This window comes from Sorex araneus, chromosome 1, assembly GCF_027595985.1.
Source record: "Sorex araneus isolate mSorAra2 chromosome 1, mSorAra2.pri, whole genome shotgun sequence".
Lineage (NCBI taxonomy): Eukaryota > Metazoa > Chordata > Mammalia > Eulipotyphla > Soricidae > Sorex > Sorex araneus.
In genome coordinates, this window is record NC_073302.1 from 149,218,105 (window position 1) to 149,240,391 (window position 22,287).

The window sequence follows — 22,287 nt, forward strand, 5'->3', positions numbered from 1 at the left end:
TCTGAAAATAAATCAATAAAAGTCAATTTGTCATGATGAATTGCTATTTTTTTTAAACCTTTCTTAATCTAGTAGAGGACAACCATTTGCACCATCAGTGAGTACAATACTCAATGCTACATGATGGGAAGTTTTTTCTGTCCTTTAAAGGAGCTCTTTTTTTTTTTTTTTTTTTTTTTTGCTTTTTGGGTCACACCTGGCGATGCACAGGGGTTACTCCTGGCTTTGCACTCAGGAATTACCCCTGGCCGTGCTCAGGGGACCATATGGGATGCTGGGATTTGAACCCGGGTCGGCCGCGTGCAAGGCAAACGCCCTACCCGCTGTGCTATCTCTCCAGCCCCTAAAGGAGCTCTTTTAACGCTTCTTGAAAAACTGGTTTCAAGGCTTGAATTTCCTTAGCGGTTGGCTGTGTGAAGATCTGTATAGTTCCTTCAAATCTGAATGATAATCTATCTGGGTAGAATATTTTTGGTTAGGTGTTCAATTCATTGAGTTTTTGTACTGTATCTTTCCATATTCTTCTGGTTGGAAGCGTCTCATTTGACACAAAATCTGCTGTACATCTAATGGGCTTTCCTTTGTATGTATATGTATTTTTTTTATCTTACTGCATTTAGTATTCTGTTTTTATCTCTGCATTTTGTCTTTTTGAGTACAGTGTGTTTTGGAGTTTTCCTTATGGGTCTCTTTTCACTGGGGTTCTTTGGGTCTCTTGGATTCTGTGCCTGTAATCCTCAATTCCGGGAAGTTCTTAGCTAGTGTTTCTTCACATTTGACTTCCTGTTCTTCAGGAACTCCAGTGTTATTCCTCTTGAACTCATCCCATGTTTTTTTTCTCTGTATTCTGTTTGTTTCTTTTTAGGCTGTTTTCCATCTTCTGCTGTTTCCTAGTGGTATTCTCTTCATCTTTTTTTTTTTCTTTTTGGGTCACATCTGGTGATGCACAGGGGTCACTCCTGGCTCTGCACTGAGGAATTACCCCTGGCGGTGCACAGGGGACCATATGGGATGCTGGGAATCGAACCTGGGTCAGCCATGTGCAAGACAAACACTTGAGCTGCTGTGCTATCGCTCTAGCCCCGTGGTATTCTCTTCATATTTAATTTTGTTTTTCTTTTGGGCCACACCTGGTGGTGCTCAGGGTTTACTCTTGCCTCTATTCTCAGGGATCACTCCTGGTAGGGTTTGGGGGACTATATAGGGTGCCAAGGATCAACCCTAAGCCTGCTGCATGCAAGGCAAGTTCCCTAACCTACTGTACTATCTTTCTGACCGTGTAAAAATTAGTTTATGAGTGTAGGAAATTTTCAGTATTACATGAAACTTCTGTGTAAAACTAATCAAGGTGTATGAAAAAAAGTAGACTGCTTTTAGTTATTGACTTGTACATAATCCTTTTCATAATTTGCCTTCAGATCATTCCTAAATATTTATATTTAACTTGAACTATGTCAAATATGTAATTTGTAGTGCTTGGGTAACTTTCTTTTTTGTGTAAGGAGTTAATTTTGATAGCTGTAGAAGTAGTAATCCTACTGGAAGATAAATGATCGTTGTCTCAGGCAGAATAAGATTTGAGTACTTTAGCTAGATACGTATCTTCAAGTACTGCAGTACAAATAACTTGAGAAGTTTGAAATTTTGTGTGTTTATTTTCATGAATCTCAGGTTGAAAATAAAATGCTAGTGTCCTTTTGAATGAAATTAGTCAGAAGGACAGGGACAGAAACATGTAGGATATAAAGAAACTTTAAAGGGAAAGAATAAAGGCCCAAAGTCAATCGAAAAGAAGATCAGGAGACAGGAGAACTGGTCTTCATTAGGAAGCTTTCCGCTGGCGGGAGGGGGAAGGAAGGGGGAGTTAGGGAAGGGAACGGAACACTGGAACAATAGTGGAGGGAAAAAGTGGGGGGCAAGAGGCATTGGTGGAGGGAAGTGGACACTGAGAAGGGATTGGTATTGGAACATTGTACTCCTGAAGCTTGATAATGAATAACTTTATAACTCCGAGTCATGATGATTCAATAAAAAAAGTCAATAATTTAATCAATCTAGGGACCTATCGATAGGTTGCTGGAACAATAAACTGAATAAAAAATATTCCTAACCAAAGTGTTGAGTCTAGTTCAGGGCTGCTTCCCTGTGCTGGTAATTAAACTTTGGAACAGTAAGACACGGGCTGGGGGAGATGATTGGGTAGAAGGTATTTCTCTATTCATTTCTCTCCCGGCCTACAAAAAAAAAATAAAAACCACAAAAAAACCACTAAAGAATTTTCTGTTATGTAGTAGTTAACTGTTCTGTTAACTGTTCTAAAATAGGTGTTCTGTTTTAGAGACAGCATGAATATAAAACTGAATGTGCTTATTAGGGTCTTGGAAGTTTAAGAAATGTTGCAATCTTCATTATGATTTGTATGCTGAAGAAGATTTATTGAACAGAATTTCATTCTCTCCCACAATTAGTATAATCAGTGATTTTTAAAAATAATGAGATTTTCAGAATTTTGCCATAGTTTTTAAAACAAGAATACTTTAAGATAGATCCATAAAGGTGCCATTTTTCTCTTCCAATTTCAACAGTGATGAAAAGACCGATGGTGAGAATGATGTTGTTGAAGAATCCAGTAAATCTTCCTCTATTGTTTCACAGAGAAGAAAGCGAGTATCAAGTACTTCTAGTGTGGTTAAGCCTAATGTCAGTGTTCCTTCAGAATCTCAGCCCTTGTCTACAGTTAACTCAGAAGCTCCTACACCAAGCCCGGTTCCAACAGCAGAGAAACAGCCATGCTCAGATAGATATCGGATATATAAAGCCCAGAAACTGAGAGAAATGTTAAAAGAAGAACTGAGAAAGGAGAAGGTAAGAAAAGTCAGAATTTTTTCTCTTAGATGCTCGATTTCTGTTTTTATATGGCTAAGACATCAGAGGAAAAGTAAGCATCTGTAATATTTTGGTAGAGGTATTAAACCAAATAGTATTACCCATGTTTATAGAATATCCCTTTTTGTAAGCAGAATAAGAGGAACTATGGACCTAGTAAGCTATTTTTTCATGATATTAATTTTTATTTATTTTGTTATCTACATTTTTATTGTGCACTTGTGTTTCTAGAAACAATGGAAAAACAAGTACGCCACAAGTGAAAGTCAGAGGCCTCCAGATCGTTCAAAAATGACCATGAGAGACTTCATATATTATCTGCCAGATAATAATCCAATGACGTAAGTAAATTTTATTTGTTTTAGTTTCTTTACATACATAGTGATTTACATACTACTTTTATTAAAATTTAAAAATATTTAAATTTTTTTTGTGGTTTTGGGGTTTGAACCTGGGATCTGACACATTGAAGGCATTTGGGTCTACGATTGAGTTACTTCTTCTGCCCTGATGCATCACTATTGTGGTACAGGCTTTTGTTATCCAAAAACATTGTGACAAAATTTACAGCATTGTGTGATGATGTCCTTTTAGATATCCATACATCTTTTGGGGTCACACCTAGCAGTGCTTGGGGCTACTTTCAGCTCAGTGCTTTGGGGCCATGCAGTGCCACGGATCAAGTGTGTGTTGTAATCCATTGAGCTATCTACCCAGCGCTTAAATGGAATTTTATAACAAAATCGGTGGGATTTCAAGTAACCGCTTTTTTGGAAGGATAAGTGATGTCGTTTGCCTCAGATACTGAACACAAGTTTCTTGGGGCCTGGGGGATGATTCAAGTGGCAGAGCACTTGCCGGCCTGCGTGAATCCCTGGGTCTGGTCTCCAGTGCTGCCTTGGCTCTCCATGCTTCACGGGATGTGGCCTTGGGGGACCTTGAGCACCTCTAGGGTGTGCAGTATTAAAAACAAAAAGGTTTTCCTTTTTCGTATTGCTAGGATAAGCCAAGACAACTAAACAACTGTTTCTGTACTCAAGAATCCAGTTCCTATTTTTAGATATTCTAATAATGCCTGAAGAGGTGATACAATGTTTGTTTCTGTCTCCTACTTAAATACAGTGGTAAATTGATCAGTAAAGTGTTTTTGTTTTTTTTGCTTTTTGGGTCATACCTGGTGATGCACAGGGGTTACTCCTGGCTCATGCACTCAGAAACTACCCCTGGTGGTGCTAGGGGAACCATATGGGGTGCTGGGAATCGAACCCGGGTTGGCTGTGTGCTAGGCAAATGCTTTACCCGCTGTGTTTTTGCTCCAGCCCCCTAATCAGTAAAGGTTTTGTGAAGAAAGTTTTCATCAAAGGTAGACTGGGCACCCCAGGGTTTTCAGTAAACCTTTTTACATTGTGAATGTAGCTTTTTCAGGCCCAGATTGCATTGGTCTCATTGAGGGAAGGGTCAGTCCTAAGACTTAGTTCTTTATTTTTGTGTGTTTGACGGTAATTATTCCTTTGTGTCTGGATTTGATGATTCTCAGCAGGACTTGGGAGATCATAGGTTGCCAGGGATTGCACCCAGGACTCTGGCGTGTTTTCAGCTCATCCAGCTCCTGACTTATGAGTTGTTTGACTTGTAAGAGTTGGAGACAGTCTCCTTGTTACTTCATGCCTGAGTCCTGGGAGCCCCTTTTTATCGAGGAATTAGATGGTAAGAGTGTCTCTACTTAGGGCCTAACAAATTCTTTGTACCTGAGGATCCTTTTTTGGGGGAAATTTTGGGCAACCCCTAGTACTGTTAGGTCCTGCATCCAGTATAATAGTTGGAAGTTGCTTCTGGCAGTTGCTGGGACACCATTCAGTGCTTTGATTAAATCTAGGGCTCCAGTGTGTAAAGCATGCGTTGCAGTCATTTGACCTATCTCTGTCATCCCTTGATTATGTTAGTTTTGTTTTTGTTTTGGGAGCCACCACTGGCAGTGCTCAGGGCTTACTCCTGCCTCTGCACTCAGGGATCTCACTCCTGACAGGGCTTAGGGAACCATATGGAGTTCTGGGGATGAACCTGGTTAGCTGAGTGCCAGGAAGTTTCCCCGACCCGCTATATTTCTCTCTTCAGCCCAGAGATAGAGTTCTTGACGGAAAAGTTGATTGCTAGACCAGAGTGCTATGGTCTGTAGATGTGTATCACAGAGAAGAAAAACAATAATTTTCTTCTTGACTATGGATAGAATTGACAACATGTAAATTAGTTATTAAAAAGTGTGCTGTTGTTTGTGTTTAATAGTTCTTCACTGGAGCAAGAAAAGAGAACGGAAAAGTCCTTGACAACAGTCCAGAGCAAAGAGTAAGCTTCTCATCTTATTCTTTTCTGAATATACTCTGCTATGGGTACATAAAAATAAATGAGTAAATAAAGTCTCCATTGCCTTGCCATGTCGGTGTTGTTGCCATGACAGGGCCTGCATTATGTCTGTGGTGGTTGCATACATTTGGTAGCAGTGTGTTGGAGATCACACACTTGGCTGTGCTGTTCAGCCTCCCAGTCACATGTCTATAAAGCAGACATTCTACCACTGACTCTATTCTGGACCTCCACCCTCCCTCCCTTTCTTCTCCCTCCCTCCCTCCCTCCCTCCCTCCCTCCCTCCCTCCCTCCCTCCCTCCCTCCCTCCCTCCCTCTCCCCCTCCTTCTGTTCCTCCCTCCCTCTCACTCCCCCTCCTTCTGTTCCTCCCTCCCTCTCTTCTTCCCTGCTCCTTTCCTTCCTTTCTTCCTCCCTCCCTCCCTCTCTTGGTGGGTTTGGAGGACCCTTTGGGACACTGGGATGGAACCTGGTTTTTGGCTGCATGTAAGGCAAATGTCCTGCCTTCTGTACTATCACTTGGGCACCTCAGAAAAGTCTTTGAGCTCTGTTTTTTTTTTTTTTAAATATACATTTGGGCTTTTGGGTTACAGCTAGTGAAGCTCAGGGTTATTCCTTGCTCTGCCCAGAGCCACTCCTGGTAATGCTTGGGAGACCTTATGCAGAATGGGGAAGTGAACCAGGGTTTGCCCTATGTAAGGCAAGCCCCTTAATTCCCTGTGCTGTCCCTCCCACCACCTAGAACCTCTCCTTGGAGGCGACAGATGTTTCCAATTTTTATTTACTTATTTTTTGGCTTTTTGAGTCACACCCGGCAATACACAAGGATTACTCCTGGCTTTGCACTCAGAAATTACTCCTGGCAGTGCTCAGGGGAACATATGGGATGCTGGGAATTGAACCCGGGTTGGCTGTGTGCAAGGCAAACGCCCTACCTGCTATACCATCACTCCAGTCCCTGTTTCTAATTTGTAATATATCATCATTGAAATCTTAGTTGACGTCAATATAGCCAAACATGCATTTTATATACTCTATCCTGCAACATACACAGTTTTGTTGCCACCATTTGGTACAAATTGCCTTCCATATTAAATATTTTAGCTTATATCTTAGAATTTCTTTTGAGAGAGGTTACGTGGAAAGGTATTGTAGCCTTATCGTTCAAGACCCAGGGATGGGTGATGATATTTTGGAAAATTAGCTGCAACAATGGGATTTTCTGGTTGTTACTTCAAGGGTTATTAAGTAATGATTACTTTTTACTTATACTCCACATTTTAATTTTTTGAGTATAATTAGATTTTTTTCTCAGTTGGTAAAATATTTTTATTATTTTTGTTTGTTTTTTGACTGTACCCAGCAATTATTGAACATTATCTAAGATCATTTGTTCTGTTTTGGTGCTTAGGGTTTTTCCTGGCTCAGTGGTTTTGTGGGAGGGAGCTGGGGTCATAACTAGAAATTCTTAGGGCATCATGTAGTATTAGGGATTGAGCTTGGGCCTCCCGAATGGAAAATATGTGCTCCAACCATTTGAAATACCTTATTGCCCCGATTGGTAAAAAATTTAAATACAGGGGCCGAAGTGATAGTACAGCGGGTAGGATGTTTGCCTTGCACGCGGCCAACCCGGGGTTCAATTCCTGGCATCCCATATGGTCCCCCAAGCACTGCCAGGAGTAATTCCTGAGTGCAGAACCAGGAGTAACCCCTGAGCATTGCTGGGTGTGACCCAAAAAGCAAAAAAAAAAAAAAAAAGGAAAAAAAAATTTAAATACAGATAAGAAGTGTTCTCTAAAAAATACCTATGTCCTCAATTAATATTATTATATAGTATTGGCTTCTAAGTTTTCTGACATAGTAGAGTTAAAAGTAAAGGCTTCTCTGTATAACTCCCTGGAGAAAGCCACCATGACAAATTTGGTATCTGTAATTCCAAATATTTTTGTGCTTCTCTGTTTAGTACTGGTTGAATCTTAGGATATTGTCTTATGAAAATCCACATTGTTTTAGTTTATTCTAAACTAAAAGTTTTAGAATAAGTAATTTGTTGCAGACTTATAGGTTGTTTATGGGTTAGTAAAACCTTAAGGAAATGTAGCCAAATAGACTTTGTTTACTTGTAGATTTTCACCCAAACCTGAGTGTGGTGAGGGGCACTCCTGGTTCATTGCTTAGGGGTTGCTTCCCAGTGGTGCTCGGGTTACTCCCGGTGCTTGTGGTTCCCACATGCACAACATCACGCTAGGCATAGTAGAGTTATGCCTGTGTCATCCTCCCCGCCCAGGATAAGGGATTCGGTTAGTTGAGAGAGATTTGACTTCTTGGTTTACCCCTTTGGTTGTGTAATCTAAAGCGAGTTCTTTTCTCTGAGCCTCAAATGGGCGTGGAAATACTAACCTCAATGGGTCATTCTGGTGAATTAGCTACAAATGGGTCATTCTGATGAATTAACAACAGGATTGGAAAGCCAAATAACTTGTAAGAATTATTTTTGTACATTTTTTATAATATCTAGATTGGTTTAGTCTAATACTTGATTTCAATAGAAAAGATGTATATAACCCTTTATTTTCAGAAATAGTAAGGATTTCTTCTTGAATGTTGTTATATGAAGTTTAAGAAATCTTACAGTCTTGTGCTTATATACTTAATAGCACGTGTATTTTCAGTTATAGGGAAAATAAAAAAGGATGATTTTGTTGTAATTTATTTTCGGAATTTTCTCTATTCAGGAATACTCCCTATCCCTAGGAATTAATGTATCTTTGCAATTGGCAGGCAAGAAAGTAAGAACCCTCCTGATACTGAAGATAATGAAGACATAGAAGAAGAGGCGGATGATGGGCCGTTGCTTGTTCCTCGAGTAAAAGTGGCAGAAGATGGTTCTATTATTTTGGATGAAGAAAGGTAAGTTAAAAATTAAAGAAAGTGGGACTGGAGCAATAGCACTGCGGGTAGGGCATTTGCCTTGCGTGCGGTCGACCTGGGATTGATAGCATCCCATATGGTCCCCTGAGCACTGCCAGGAGTAATTCCTGAGTGCAGAGCTAGGAGTAACCCCTGTGCATCGCCAGGTGTGACCCAAAAAGAAAAAAAAAGAAAGCGGGGCCGGAGCAACAGAACAGCTTGCATGCGCCTGACCCGGGTTTGGTCCCCGGCATTTCATATGGTTCCCTGAGCACTACCAGGTGTGATTCCTGAGAGCAGAGCCAGGAGTAACCCTTGAGCATTGCTGGGTGTGCCCAAAAAAAGCCCCCCCCCCAAAAAAAAAAAGAAAAAATTAAAGTGTGGCTTCCTGAAAACAATGTGCCTCATATAATGAGATTGCGTTTATCTGTCACTATTAATTAGCTTCTGGTTTTTGTTTGTTTTTGGTTTTGGTTTTTGTACCACACCCGGCAGTGCTTTGGGCTTACTCTTTGCCCTGTGCTCAGGGATCTCTTCCAGTGGGGCCCTGGGGACCATATGCAATCTTGGGGATTGAATTCAGGTCAGCTGGGTGCAAGTGCCCTTACCTACTGTATGATCTCTGCCCTTCATTTCGACTCTGATGGTTATATTTACCTAATGCACATCATAGATAGAAAAGCGGGATTAGATTATTTTAGTTTTTGCATCGCAGTATTTTGTTTGAGAAGGTGGCACTGCAGCAAACGTCTTGTCCATTAGCATCATCATATACTGCCCTGCAGAGAATGAATCAGGCTTGAAGTCAGTATTCAAGTTTTTATATTTTTTTATATTATTTCTTTTTGCTTTTGGTCACACTTGGCTGTGTTGTATTTGGGGGCTGTCCCCAACTTATTGCTTGGGGTTGACTCCCAGCAGTGCACTGGGCACCATGCCGTACTAGGTATCAAACACTGGGTCTTTGCTCAAGCCTTTTGATCTCTCTCCTTGGTCCAAGTTTTTATGTTATTAACTAATAATATATTCTAGTGTATGGTGATAATAAAAATGCAGTGAAATACAGGTTTAACTTATATTTATTTTTTGTTATGGAAAAATTTAATTATACTTTCTGGCTTAGTTTCTTAGTTTGGGTCAGAGAGGTAGTACAGAGGGTAAGATGCTTGCCTTGCATGTGGCTGGCCCAGGTTGTATCCCCAGTACTGAATAAGTTTCCCTCAGTACCACCAGGAGTAAGCCCTGAGCATAACCAGGTGTGGCAACCAAACCAAACCAAAAAAACAAAACCAATAATTTATAAATTATTAAAATTGCAAATTTATGAAATTCAGTTGCTTTCCCCAAGTATATTTCTTTTTTGTTTTTTATTTTTATTATTTTTTTTTAATTTTAATTTATTTTGGGATACCTGGTGATGCTCAGGGGTTACTCCTTTCTGAACTCAGAAATTGTACCTGGCTGTGCTCGGGAGATCATATGGAATGCCAAGAGATCAAACATGGATGTATGTTTGCAAGGCAAGCACTGTCCACTGTACTATTGCTCCATCCCTTGTATTCTTTTATCTTTTTTTTTTTTTTTAACTGCTGTCTGGTATTGAACCTAGGGCCACATGAATGCAAGTCCTTACTACTGAGCCACATTCTTGTCCCTTCAGGTGAAGTTTTTTGAAATAATAAAGTAGTAATCCTTTCATTAAAATGGTGTTTGCATGTGTCTCCTCTAGTTTTTGATGTTGATTTTATAGTCATTAAATAGTTAAAAGCTTATTTCATTGCTTTGTGTGTAGGAATATAAAACATAAAATACTTATTTCTCAACGGTGCCTAGGAAATTGGACTTAGGACAGTGATTATTGAATATAGGAGGCAGGCAGAAGTCAATTATTTATTTTTTTAATTTTTTTTTTTTTTTGCTTTTTGGGTCACACCCGGCAATGCACAGGGGTCATTCCTGGCTCATGCACTCAGGAATTACCCTTGGTGGTGCTCAGGGGACCATATGGAATGCTGGGATTCGAACCCAGGTCGGCCGCGTGCAAGGCAAATGCCTTACCCGCTGTGCTATCAGAAGTCAATTAGTTTTAGGTGACCCAAAGATATTTAACAAATTTCACATAGCTATTTATATCTTTGAAAATAAGTTGAAACTTTTCTATTTCTATTTTCTCTTTCTATTCTATACTTGGATTTTTTCTAATTGTCACAATATAAGTGAAAATTAGCAGATTCTTAGAGAACATGCATATGTCAAATATTTATTTGTTTTTATATGACTGTCTTGATGAGTTATAAAATATAACTGTTCAGATATCATTTATTACTTGTTTCCTTTTATTTTTTTATGGATGTACTTAATAACGTTTTTCTTTCAGTTTAACTGTAGAAGTGTTAAGGACAAAAGGCCCCTGTGTTGTTGAAGAAAATGACCCCATATTTGAGCGTGGCTCTACAACTACGTATTCCAGCTTTAGGAAAAACTATTATTCCAAACCGTGGTCAAATAAAGGTAACAGATTTTTATTTTAAATTCTGTAGCTTATTTGAAGTGAAGTATTTTTAATCTACCTTGAATTACACTAGTTCTCTCTTAAGTAAAATGCAAACTTGAATATTGTTTTGTCTCTAATTTCGTGGGCATGTCCATCTTGCCCTGACCACGTAATTATATAATTTTGTGTTAGAAATCTTAAGGGTGAACATTCTGGTAATTTTGTTGGTTTGATTGGGCTACTCCTATGAGTAGTGGGGAGACCATGTTATGTTGCGGATCAAACCCCCGTCTCCCACATGCAAAATGTGGTCTCCTGTCTTTTAAGCTGCCTTCCTCCTTCTTTCTGATTATTTTGATTGCAGTTTTCTGCTTTGTTAAGTCCTGTATAGTAAATTCCATTTTCATGAAAAAGTAGTATTTCTGTTGCTTGTAATAATGTTCTACCTTTGGGACTGGGGAGATGATTCATTGAATAGGGTGCTTGCCTTGCAAGCAGCCAACCCAGGTTCAATCTCAGTTTCCTATATGGTCCTCTCTGAGTGAAGAGCCAAGAATAAAACCCCCAATCGACACCAGAAGTGACCCCAAAACAAAACGAAAAAATAATGTTCTGCCTTAGCATTATATAAGATTTTTGTAGGGGGTGGAAAACCTATACTGTTATATAATACACACATATATATATATATATACATATATATATATATATATATATATATATATATATATATAGTACTTACAAACACAGCGTTGCTTGTTTTTTCCCTGGACCTTCCTGGTGATACTCTACCTGGCTCTTTGTTTTGTTTTTTGCTTTTTTTTTTTTGAGGGGGCGGTCACACCCGGTTATGCACAGGGGATACTCCTGGCTCATGCACTCAGGAATTACTCTTGGCTCATGTACCCAGGGATTACTCCTGGCGGTGCTCCAGGGACCATATGGGATGCTGGGAATCGAACCTGGGTCGGCCTTGTGCAAGGCAAACGTCTTGTGCAAGGCAAACCCACAATGCTACCGATCTAGCCCCCTCTACCTGGCACTTTGGACCTGAAGATCCAGTTAATTGGCCCAGTGATGTGCTGCTCTAGCCCAGAGGTGATCATGGGCTATCAGGGTCACCCCTGTGATGCCCAGAGACCATTGGGTGCCAGGGATTGAACTCAGGCCTTCAGTATGCAATGCCTGTGTTCCAGCCCTTTGAGTCATCCTTAATACTTTTAAACTTTAGAAATGATAAAGTGTGGGGTTGGAGAGAGTACATTTGCCTCGCACGTGGCTTACCCAGGCTTGATCCCAGGTGCCTAGATGGTCTCCTGAGCCTGCCAAGAATAATTCCTGAGTGCAAAACCAGGAGTAAGCCCTGAACATTGCCAGGTGTGGCCCAAAACCCAAAATAAATAAATAAAAATGATAAAGTTTTTGGCCTGGGGAGATATGCCAGAGAGTTGGTTTAAATGCTGTGTACACAGGACCTCTGGGTTTAATCACTTCCACCACATAGTTTCCTGAGTCACCTGAGCACTGAGCTGGGAGTAGTCCCCAAGCAATAGTGGTGAGCCCATTCCCATCCCCCCACAGTCCCCCAGAAACAAACTTTAATGGTGTTTGTAGATCCTTGAGATTCTTGTTAGATACATAGAAATATAACTGTACCACTTGGTCAGCTTTGCTCTTCAAGCCTGTGTTCTCCCTCGAACACACATATATATATATTGCTTGTCTCGATACTTCTTCACTTCACTCAAGATTCTTGTTAGATACATAGAAATATAACTGTACCACTTGGTCAGCTTTGCTCTTCAAGCCTGTGTTCTCCCTCGAACACATATATATATATATTGCTTGTCTCGATACTTCTTTGCTGGCCTGTTCCCACTCTGGAAAGTCCTGGGTTTCCTCTTGAACATGGGCTTCTCCTTCTCTGTCCCCTAACAGCTTTCTAAATAAGTTTTAGTAAAACCCACCTTGCTTCACTAAACAAACACACACACAAACACACACATATTTGTGCATGATATAGATATTAACATATCTGTAACATATAAAAGGTATTCTATGATTAAGGATTTATTGGCTTTAAATAAAAATGTATATTAAGTACTTTCATTTGTTTTTAACTCAACGCATACTTCAGTTGATTGCTTTTCCTCTGAAATACTGAGATGAATCTTTTAGTTATACTAATTCTCTTTTTTTCACAGAAACAGATATGTTCTTTTTAGCCATCAGCATGGTGGGAACTGACTTTTCTATGATCGGACAGCTTTTTCCTCACAGAGCAAGGATAGAAATTAAGGTAAACTAAACCTATTTTTTTTTCACACTAAGTTCGTTTTCACTTAAAAAATTCATGGAGGGGCTGGAGAGATGTTATAGGAAGTGAAGCACTTGCTTTGTATGTGAGTGCAGCAGCTGTGGCCCCAGTTCAAATCCCCACCTCCACATTTGGTTTCTTGAGGTCCACCAGGGCCACTTCTGCCCCTTCCCTCCAAAAATCACCAATCTTTTTGTTTTGTTTGAAATTTTGTCATTTGAGCCACATGTGATGCTCAGGGATTACTTCCTGGAAATTTTGGCCCTTTAGGCCGTTCAGTCTGGTGCTGGCCTGAGGCTGGTGTGCTACTTCGGTCCTGTGGGACAGGGCTTTTCAGGGCCCACCCTTGGAGGCTGGGTCAGGTTATGCCAGGAATTGAAGCTGGGTCGGGCACGTGCCGGGCAGGCATTCCAACTTCTGTGTGAGGCTCTTCTATTTTAGGGGTTCCCCAGCAATGCTTAGAACGCCTGGGGGCCCCTCCTGGTGGATCTTGGTCAACTATGCCGGCAGTGATTTGTGAGGGCCTGGGGATGTGCTGGGGGTTAGCTGGCCACCTTGGCACTGCTTGGGGGCCTCAGCAGTGCTAGGGGACCCTGTGTGCCTGGGATATGATTTGCTGTCAGCCACATACAAAGCGTGAGCTGTAACCTCTATCCTGCCTCTCTAACCCGGCCCACTGTTTTTATTTGAAAATTTTTTTTGTTTGTTTTTGGGTCACATCCGGCGATGCACAAGGGCCACTCTTGCCTGGCTCATGCACTCAAGAATGACTCCTGGTGATGCTCAGAGGACCATATGGGATGCTGGGAATCAAACCCGGGTTGGCCGCGTGCAAGGCCCTACCCGCTGTCTATTGCTCCAGCCCCGAAAAAAAATTTTTTTAAACTATACTTTAGGTAACATAGTTACAACTGTGTTAGAATTTATGGTATTGAGGGTGCAAAGTTACTGCACTTAGGTGGGCCCTTGTTTTTCAGTTTTTAATTTCTTTTCTGTCTTCCTTTTTCCTCCATTGTGGCTGCTGGAGTCGGGCCCATGCAGGTGCTCACCCAAAGCAGCGTGCGACCCGGGCAGCCGCTCACATCACAGCTGCCCGCTCGCTCGCGCTTGGCATGCCGGGAAAGTGTAGGGAGCAGGCACGAGTGCCCCTGAGCCAATGTCAGCCCCTTTCGTGCTCTTAAAAAGTATAATCTTGAGAGAGAGAACAAAAGGGAATGCCCTGCCACAGAGGCGGGGCGGGGGTGGTGGTGGAATGAGATGGGAGGGTGGGATGGTTTCTGGGGTCATCGGTGGAGGAGAATGGACACTGGTGGAGGGATGGGTACTCGAGCATTGTATGTCTGAAACACAAGCACGAAAAGTCGTGAGCCTGTAACTACCCTCATGGTGATTCATTAATTAAAAAAATAATAAATTAAAAAAAGTGTAATCTTGGTTTAGGTGTGAAAATTATAATAGTTTTGTTTTGTTTTGTTAATAGAATAAATTTAAGCGTGAAGAGAAAACCAATGGATGGAGGATTGATAAAGCATTTCGTGAGTATTCAGATTTCTTTCATGATACAGTATTTGGTAATCCAAAACAATGGCCAGTCTTTTGTCTTCGATCCTGTTGTGTTTGCTGTTTGTATTGTCTCTCTGTTGTCAGAGGAAGGAAAAAAGTAGAAATACTTCTTTCTAGCAGTTCAGGGCTAGTACTTGATCATAGATAGATAACTTACAGAGGAACTCGAAATGTCTTTTCTAGATGTTTTTTATTCTGAGGAAACTGTTTTTTTTTTTTTTTTTTTTTTTGCTTTTTGGGTCACACCCAGCGATGCTCAGGGGTTACTCCTGGTTTTGCACTCAGGAATTACTCCTGGCAGTGCTTGGGGGACCATATGGGATGCTGGGGATCGAACCCGGGTCGGCCGCGTGCAAGGCAAACGCCCTACCCGCTGTGCTATCGCTCCGGCCCCAGGAAACTGTTTTTAAGGCGTTGTTTCTGAAAGATAGCATACATACAGATAATGCCTTTCAGGGTGAGGTAGTTCATTGAACAGTGCTGACCTCCTGCTGCATACAATCGTTGTTCTACCATTGGGCATTAAGGATATAGCTATACAATGCTCAGGACAAGTGGGAATCCTCCTTTTAGAGCCTTAAGTCTAATTAAGTAGAAAAAATATAGCCTGCTAATTTCAGGTATTTTTCCGTTTCGAAGAAGGAGAAAAGAGTGAGTAGATGTTTTTAAAAAATTTATTGTTGGGGAAGTTGTTTGTGAGAAGGTGCCATTTGCATTTGTATCTTTTTTGTTTGTGTTTTGTTTTTTGGCCACACCCAGCGATGCTCAGGGATTACTCCTGGCTTTGCACTCTGAAATTACTCCTGGCAGTGCTCAGGGGACCATGTGGGGTGCTGGAGATTGAACTGTTGTTGGCCACATGCCAGGCAACTGCCCTACCCATTGAACTATCTCTCCACCCCTAATATTCATTATATTTTAATCATTATTTTCCCCACTATGTTTTTAGCTGTAGAACTTAGGCAGGGATTTGACTTCTGTAGTGGATCATCCTTGTTTGTTCAGAGATTGCTCTGTGTGATACAGTGCTGTGGGTGGGTATTTAGTGGCCTGCACCAGAATTCATGTACTTTTCTCTTGGCTGTTACATTGAAGAGTATAGTGCTGATAGTGAAAGGGTTTTGATAAAGGCTTCTGGTGCTAGATAGGCTTTTAAGAACTTGTTTATCATTCTGGTCCACCCTTCCCCAACTCCTTCTTTTCCTCCCCTTTCTCCTCCCGTTTCACTTGCCTTTCCCTTCCCTTTCATTCCTTCCTGCCTCCTTTCCTTTATTCCTCTCTCTTTCTACCCTTTCTCCTCTTTATTTGGTTGCTCCCTAGCATTCTGGGTAGAGATTGTACTACTGTAAGTAGGGTTGTTCATTTTCCTGCTGATAAACAGCCCATTTTGCCTTGATATTTACAAAATAAAACTTTAGTTTCCCTCCATTTTCAAAGAGTGAAAATTTGAAGTTTCTTTTTCTTTTTCTTTAAACAGAGGAAAAGCGTCCTTTTGACTTCGATTTTTTTGCTCATTTGCTTCAGAAAGTTCTTGCTGAAGAAGAGAAAAGAAAACAAAAGTCTGTAAAAAGTCAGCCTTTAAGGGAGAAGAAATCTTCTAAACCACAGAAAAATGTGAAAGGTACCAATGTCAAAAGAAAGGGTATCCTTTTGTTTAATAATAGTATCTTTAATTGTGTCCCTCAAGTCTCTGAGCATTCTTCTGTAATTCAGGAAATTGAGAACCTTGGGGCATGCAGCTAAAGGGACTTGGTCTTTTTTTTTGGCTCTTTTTTCCGATTAAAATACATTTGGCATAACATTGTAAAAATTCATGGTATTCAACTTGTTAATTAGATACATTTTATAACATTATTGCCATTGTTTTATATTTCTTTGGTTGATTGTGAGGGCCACACCAAGTGGTGCTCAGGGCCTCAAGGGGCAGTGCCGGGGGTAGGTAGGCTGCAGTGTCTGTGCCAAGCAGGTCCCTTCCCTCCTGAGCCACACCCCTACAAAGATTGCCATTGTAGGGATCATTAGCTTCTGGTCATGCTATATAATCCTCCTATGGTGTTAGTGGTTGGAATCATTAAGCTCTCTGTCTCTTAACAGATTAATACTGCATTAACTTTGTTCCCTATACCGTATACATTGAGTCTTGCAGCTACACATTGCAATATACTCTTTTGGTGTTTTTTTCATTGGGGTAGGTGGTAGGTGGGTATTTGTTCTTGGGCCTTGCCTAGTAGTGCTCAGGAGTTACCTTTGTGCACAGCTAGATGTGGTTGAAAGAAAAAAACTAAAAAAGAAAAACCAGAAGCTATGATAAGTGAGGGTTATTTTGGTGGGCTAGTGCACATACCTTGCATGCAGACGGCCCATATTAATTTCGCAGCACCACATCAGGTCCCCTGAAACTGCCACAGGTCAGGGGTAACCTCTCTGCATCGTTGGCTGCTGTTGCCTCCAAACTACAACAAATCCAGCTGAACCAAATCCATCCAAAAAGCAAATGGAGTACATTAAAATAAGAAACTTTTTTTTTTTTTTTTGCTTTTTGGGTCACACCCGGCGATGCACAGGGGTCACTCCTGGCTCTGCAATCAGTAAGTACCTGTGGCAGTGCTCAGGGGACTATATGGGATGCTGGGAATCAAACCCAGGTCGGCCGTGTGCAAGGCAAACGCCCTACCCACTGTGCTATCGCTCCAGCCCAAAATAAGAAACTTTTATACTGCAAAAGAAATGACGACTAGAATAAAAAGACACCCCACTAAGTGGTATAAAACAATTTGCTTACTACACATCTGATAGAGGGCTGATGTATATATATTTATAAAGCATTCACAAAACTTGACATCGACAAAAAACCCTTATTAAAAAATTGAGGGGCCGGAGCGATAGCACAGCGGGTAGGGCGTTTGCCTTGCATGCGGCCGACCTGGGTTCGATCCCCGGCATCCCATATGGTCCCCCAAGCACTGCCAGGAGTAATTCCTGAGTGCAAAGCCAGGAGTAACCCCTGAGCATCGCTGGGTGTGACCCAAAAAAGCAAAATAAAAAAAAAAAAAAATTGAAAGGGTGCTTGTAGTCCCCTAAATTCAGCCAGGAGTGAATTCGAGCATAGCCAGGAGTAAGTTCTCAAAACTAATCAAAAAATCAAAACTAATCAAAAAATGGGTAGGAAAGGAGGCACCTTATTCCCTGTACTATCTCTCTAGTCTCTATAATTTATTTCATCATTTTCTATTGGTCACTTTAGGTTGTCAGATTTGTTGTTGTTGTTTTTGTTGTTTCTTTGGACCACACCCAGTGATGCTCAGGGGTTACTCTTGACTCTTGACCGTGCTTGAGGGACAATATGGGGTGTGGGGGATTGAACTTGACTTGGTCGTGTGCGAGGCAAATACTCTGCCCTACTTTACTATTGCTCTGGCCCCTGTTTGTCATTTTTTTGCAGATTTCTTAGAATATTTATCATCCCCACTTTTTGGGATACTTCTATAGGCCATTATCCTACAAATATATTTCTTGTATTTTCAGCGAAGAAAGTTACCAGTGAAGGAGTCAGTGATGATCCTGATGAGTCTGTAGGCACTAAAGTTTCAGACACAGAAGGACTTCAGAAAGATGCTCAGACAATTGAAGAACAGTCTTCAGCATCATCGGAGCAGGATTTGGAACAGGGTACATCAGAGTCAGACCTAAATCAAAACAAAAGGAGAAAGAAGAATCGGGATGAAAGTGGCAAACAGGCAGTCAAAAATCAATTAGAAAATACCACTGCTCAGCCAGTGCCTTCTGAAGAAGAGAAACAGGATGGTAAGTTTCTTCCACATTTTTTTTTCTTTTTGGGTCAACCCAGCAATGCTCAGGAGTTACTCTTGGCTCTGCACTCAGGAATCATTCCTGGCGTTGCTAAGGGGACCCTATGGGGTGCCGAGGATCGAACCCCGGTTGGCCGCGTGCAAGGCAAATGCCGTACCTGCTGTACTGTCATTCTGGCCCTAGTTTCTTCCACTTTTTAGGATGGCATAGTTGCTCAACAAGACGTGTGGTAAGTAAAATGGAGAGAAAACCGAAGACTTGCCTTCTGATTGTAGCCCTGAGTGATACTGATTAGTTGGTCTTATATTCATGTTATTGAATGAAATCATATATATTAAATTGATCATAACTTGATTGTTATTATTAAGTGTAGTCTTGAAGCCATACCTGTTGGTGCTGGGACTACTGTCTCCAGACTCAAGGGAACATACAGTGCTGGCCATTCAGTCTGAGGGCCTCATAGGAAAAACATGTTCTGTCTTTTCAACGCGTTGAGCCATTTTTCTAAACCCTTTCATTTTAATATAAAGAGCAGAAGGTTTATTGTTGGGGGGAAAATACTTCTAGAGTTAAATGAGAAGACTTTTCTCTCTGGACTCTAAACTTAATACAGTCTCTGTATTTTCATTAGCAATGATTAGAAGTTACATGCTTATAATTAAGTGTACATGGCTTGTGTCTATATGAAATAACAGGCTTTCATTGTATTTCTCTAAACCATTGTGAACCTGTTATAAGTTCTTTAGGGTTTGGTTTTGGGGTATACTTGGCAGTGCTCAGGGCTTACTCCTGGCTCTGCACTCGGGGGAACCTTTTGGAAGTGCTAGGGATCGAACCCTGGTTGGCTGCATGCAAGGCAAGTGTCTTGCCTGCTGTATTATCTCTCTGGCACCATAAGCTCTTTAATGTCTGTAGAAGCCAGGAATAAATGTTTTAGGGGGAAAAAAAGAGCAACTGCTTTAGAATGTAGGCATAACAGTACTTAAGAGTTGCTGAGGCTGAGAATTTGAACAAGTCTTTTTGTTTTGTTTTATTTTTGGGCAATGCAAGGGGTTCCTCCTGGCTCTGCACTCAGGGCACTGCTCAGGGATGCTGGGAATTGAATTCAGCCCCTAATTGGAGGTTTGTTGTTCTCTTTTCTTTTTCTTTTTTTTTTCAGTGGGGGCAACCTGAGGTGCTCAGGGCTTATTCCTGACTCTGCACTCAGGGATTACTCCTGGCAAAAAAAAAAAAAAAAAAACAGCAAAAAGATACTGTATGTTAATAGAAAATTTTGAACTGAGTGGTTTTGTGTTTAAAGATTTGGATTGGTGGGGCTGGAGTGATAGCACAACGGGTAAGACATTTTCCTTGCACTCGGCCAACCCGGGTTCGATTTCCAGCATCCCATATGGTCCTCTGAGCACCGCCAGGGGTGATTCCTGAGTGCAGAGCCAGGAGTAACCCCTCTGCATTGCCAGGTGTGACCCATAAAGAAAAAAAAATTTGGGCTGGTGAGCGTGGGGATGTAGTCAGCAGTGTAGAGCACCTGCTCTGCAGGCATGAGCTGGATTGTGATTCCCAGCCCCGCCCCACATGGCCTGTAGGCCTGTAGTCCCCGTGAGACTGGGGTGGGTCATCCCTGGTGCCCCAGTGAAAAGTGTGCCATGTCTGCTGTAGCATAATCAAGTGTGTTTGCGCTAATGCTTGTCATCCCCAGTGAGTACAGGAGCCAGCTCTGTGACCTCTGGTCATCATAGCAAGGGTAGTAAGTTGTCGAGGAAGGGCCGAAAGCTGAAAGATTAAACTTAAAAGTATGTTTATATATTTTTTTTAGTTAATTTTTTTTATAATTTATTTTTTTAATTGAATCCCCATGTTGAAAGTTACAAAGCTTTCAGGCTTAAGTCTCAGTTACATAATGCTCGAACACCCATCCCTTCGCCAGTACATATATTCCACCACCAAGAACCACAGTAAACCTCCCCCCCACCTCCCTGCCCCCAGCCCCCCACCCCCCACCCCACCTGTGTAGTTGATAAATTTCACTTTACCTTTTAAAAGTATGTTTAAAAAAATAAAATTGAACCTTTGAGGTCAAGTGAACCTTGGCTACGATTTCAGCTCTTTTATTTGCTAAAGCGTATCCTTGAGCACGTCACTTAAGATTTTTGGAGACCTTTTGAGGACCATTTTGAGTATTAAATGTGAAAATGTAGCTGATGGAAGTAGTTTCTTTCTTTCTGTGTACGTAATAGCTGCTGCCATGTAATTAATTATGACACAGAAGAAATTTGAGCACTATCATCAAGTCCACTTTCAGTTGTCTAAGAATGCCTAAAAAACAAGTCAATTTAAACACTTAAAAATTAAGCAAGATAAAGATAGTTTAGACTTCCAAGTAAATTTGATCTGATAATTAAACCACAAATATTTGTAAGCTGATTAAAGTTTCTTTCAGAGGCTTAAAAGATAAAATAGTGGATAAGGCCTTGCACCTAGCTGATCTGGATTTGTTCCTCAGCATCCCATATAAGCATCACCAGGAATGATTCCTGAGTGCAGAGCCAGTAGTAACCCCTGAGCATTGCTGGGTGTGATCCCAAACCAAAACAAACATACAAAAAAGTTCTATGCCTTGCATATAGTAACTGAAATATGTTGAATACATTATGATTTGTGGGGAGAACCACTGTTACATAAAATCTTTCATGTTTCTAAAAAGGGTTTCTGGGGCCCAAGCGGTAGTACAATGGGTAGGGCATTTGTCCTCTATGCAGCCGACACAGATTTAATCCTTGGCATCCCGTATGGTCCCCTGAGCACTGGCAGAAGTAATTTCTGAGTGCAGAGCCAGGAGTTAACCCCTAAGCATTGCTGGGTGTGACCCAGAAAGCCAAAAAAAAAAAAAGGTTTCTGGGGCCTGAGTGATAGTACAGTGGGTAGGGCGTTTGCCCTGTATGCGTCCAACCTGGGTTTGATCTCTGGCATCCCATATGGTCCCCTGAGCACCGCCAGGAGTAATTCCTGAGTGCAGAGCCAGGAGTAACCCCTGAAAATTGCTGGGTGTGACCCAAAAAGCAAAAAAAAAAAAAGGTTTCTGTTGTCTTACCTGCTGTGCTATTGCTCCAACCCCACCATTATTTTTCCTTAAGATCATTTTAACTTTGAGGTATCTTTTTGTCTTCTATTCTGTTGTCAGTGTTTAGAATAATGTTTTGTCTTCATAGATAAATGTCAGCCTTTAAGGCCTGAGATAAGTGAAGATGATGGCAATAAGGAGCATGTGCTTTTCTGCAATCAGAACTCAGAAGACATCGATTTCTCCACTGAAAAAGCTGAGAAAAGAACTGATCCTATTCTTTCTTCAAGGTATTTCTCACATCTTTATAAGTCTTTTTTTTTTTTTTTTTGCTTTTTGGGTCATACCCAGCAATGCACAGGGGTCACTCCTGGCTCATGCACTCAGGAATCACCCCTGGCAGTGCTCAGGGGACCATATGGGATGCTGGGATTTGAACCCGGGTTGGTCGCGTGCAAGGCAAACACCCTACCCACTGTGCTATCACTCCAGCCCCAAATCTTTATAAGCCTTATTTATATCTTTATCAGTTCCTAAGAAAGGAGGTTGAAATCTCCAACTATGTGAATTTGTCTGTTTCTCTTTCCAGTTCTGTTTGTATTTGTTGGGTTTCTCTCTGTGTATAGAACTGTGTTCTGTAGTCCTGTGTTTACTAGAATATACTTGTTGAAACATGCCTCCCTGATTTATGTAATGTTGATTAACACAGTAGCATGTGCTCTAGAAATGTACAAATCAGATGTGGGTATAAAATCAAAGAATTCCTGTTCGCTTTTTGACTTATTGAGCACTTTCCTAAACCTGTTTATTTGTGATTGCTGATTTCTCTGAAGGTTTAATTTTTTTTAATAACATTATGGAGCAAGAGTCCAGAAAAACAGGAA

General features: G+C 41.1%; 1 protein-coding gene and 1 non-coding gene across 6 annotated transcripts in view; both read left to right on the forward strand.

The window, feature by feature from the left end:
• BDP1 (B double prime 1, subunit of RNA polymerase III transcription initiation factor IIIB) overlaps positions 1–22,287 on the forward strand; it is an 83,014-nt gene that overhangs the window by 2,883 nt on the left and 57,844 nt on the right. For all 5 annotated transcript variants that reach the window (XR_008629395.1, XR_008629393.1, XM_055133996.1 and 2 more), the window contains exons 2-11: positions 2,586–2,865; positions 3,118–3,227; positions 5,170–5,229; positions 8,030–8,158; positions 10,536–10,669; positions 12,857–12,951; positions 14,450–14,504; positions 16,010–16,153; positions 18,058–18,336; positions 21,552–21,693. Coding sequence is in view for 3 of the 5 variants with exons in the window: in XM_055133996.1 (XP_054989971.1) it covers positions 2,586–2,865; positions 3,118–3,227; positions 5,170–5,229; positions 8,030–8,158; positions 10,536–10,669; positions 12,857–12,951; positions 14,450–14,504; positions 16,010–16,153; positions 18,058–18,336; positions 21,552–21,693 (1,428 nt within the window). In the remaining 2 variants the exon portion in view is untranslated. The remainder of the gene's footprint in view (positions 1–2,585; positions 2,866–3,117; positions 3,228–5,169; positions 5,230–8,029; positions 8,159–10,535; positions 10,670–12,856; positions 12,952–14,449; positions 14,505–16,009; positions 16,154–18,057; positions 18,337–21,551; positions 21,694–22,287) is intronic.
• Positions 2,111–2,242, forward strand: LOC129400929 (small nucleolar RNA SNORA36 family). Its single transcript, XR_008627977.1, has one exon. It is a non-coding gene; the product is annotated as a small nucleolar RNA SNORA36 family (small nucleolar RNA).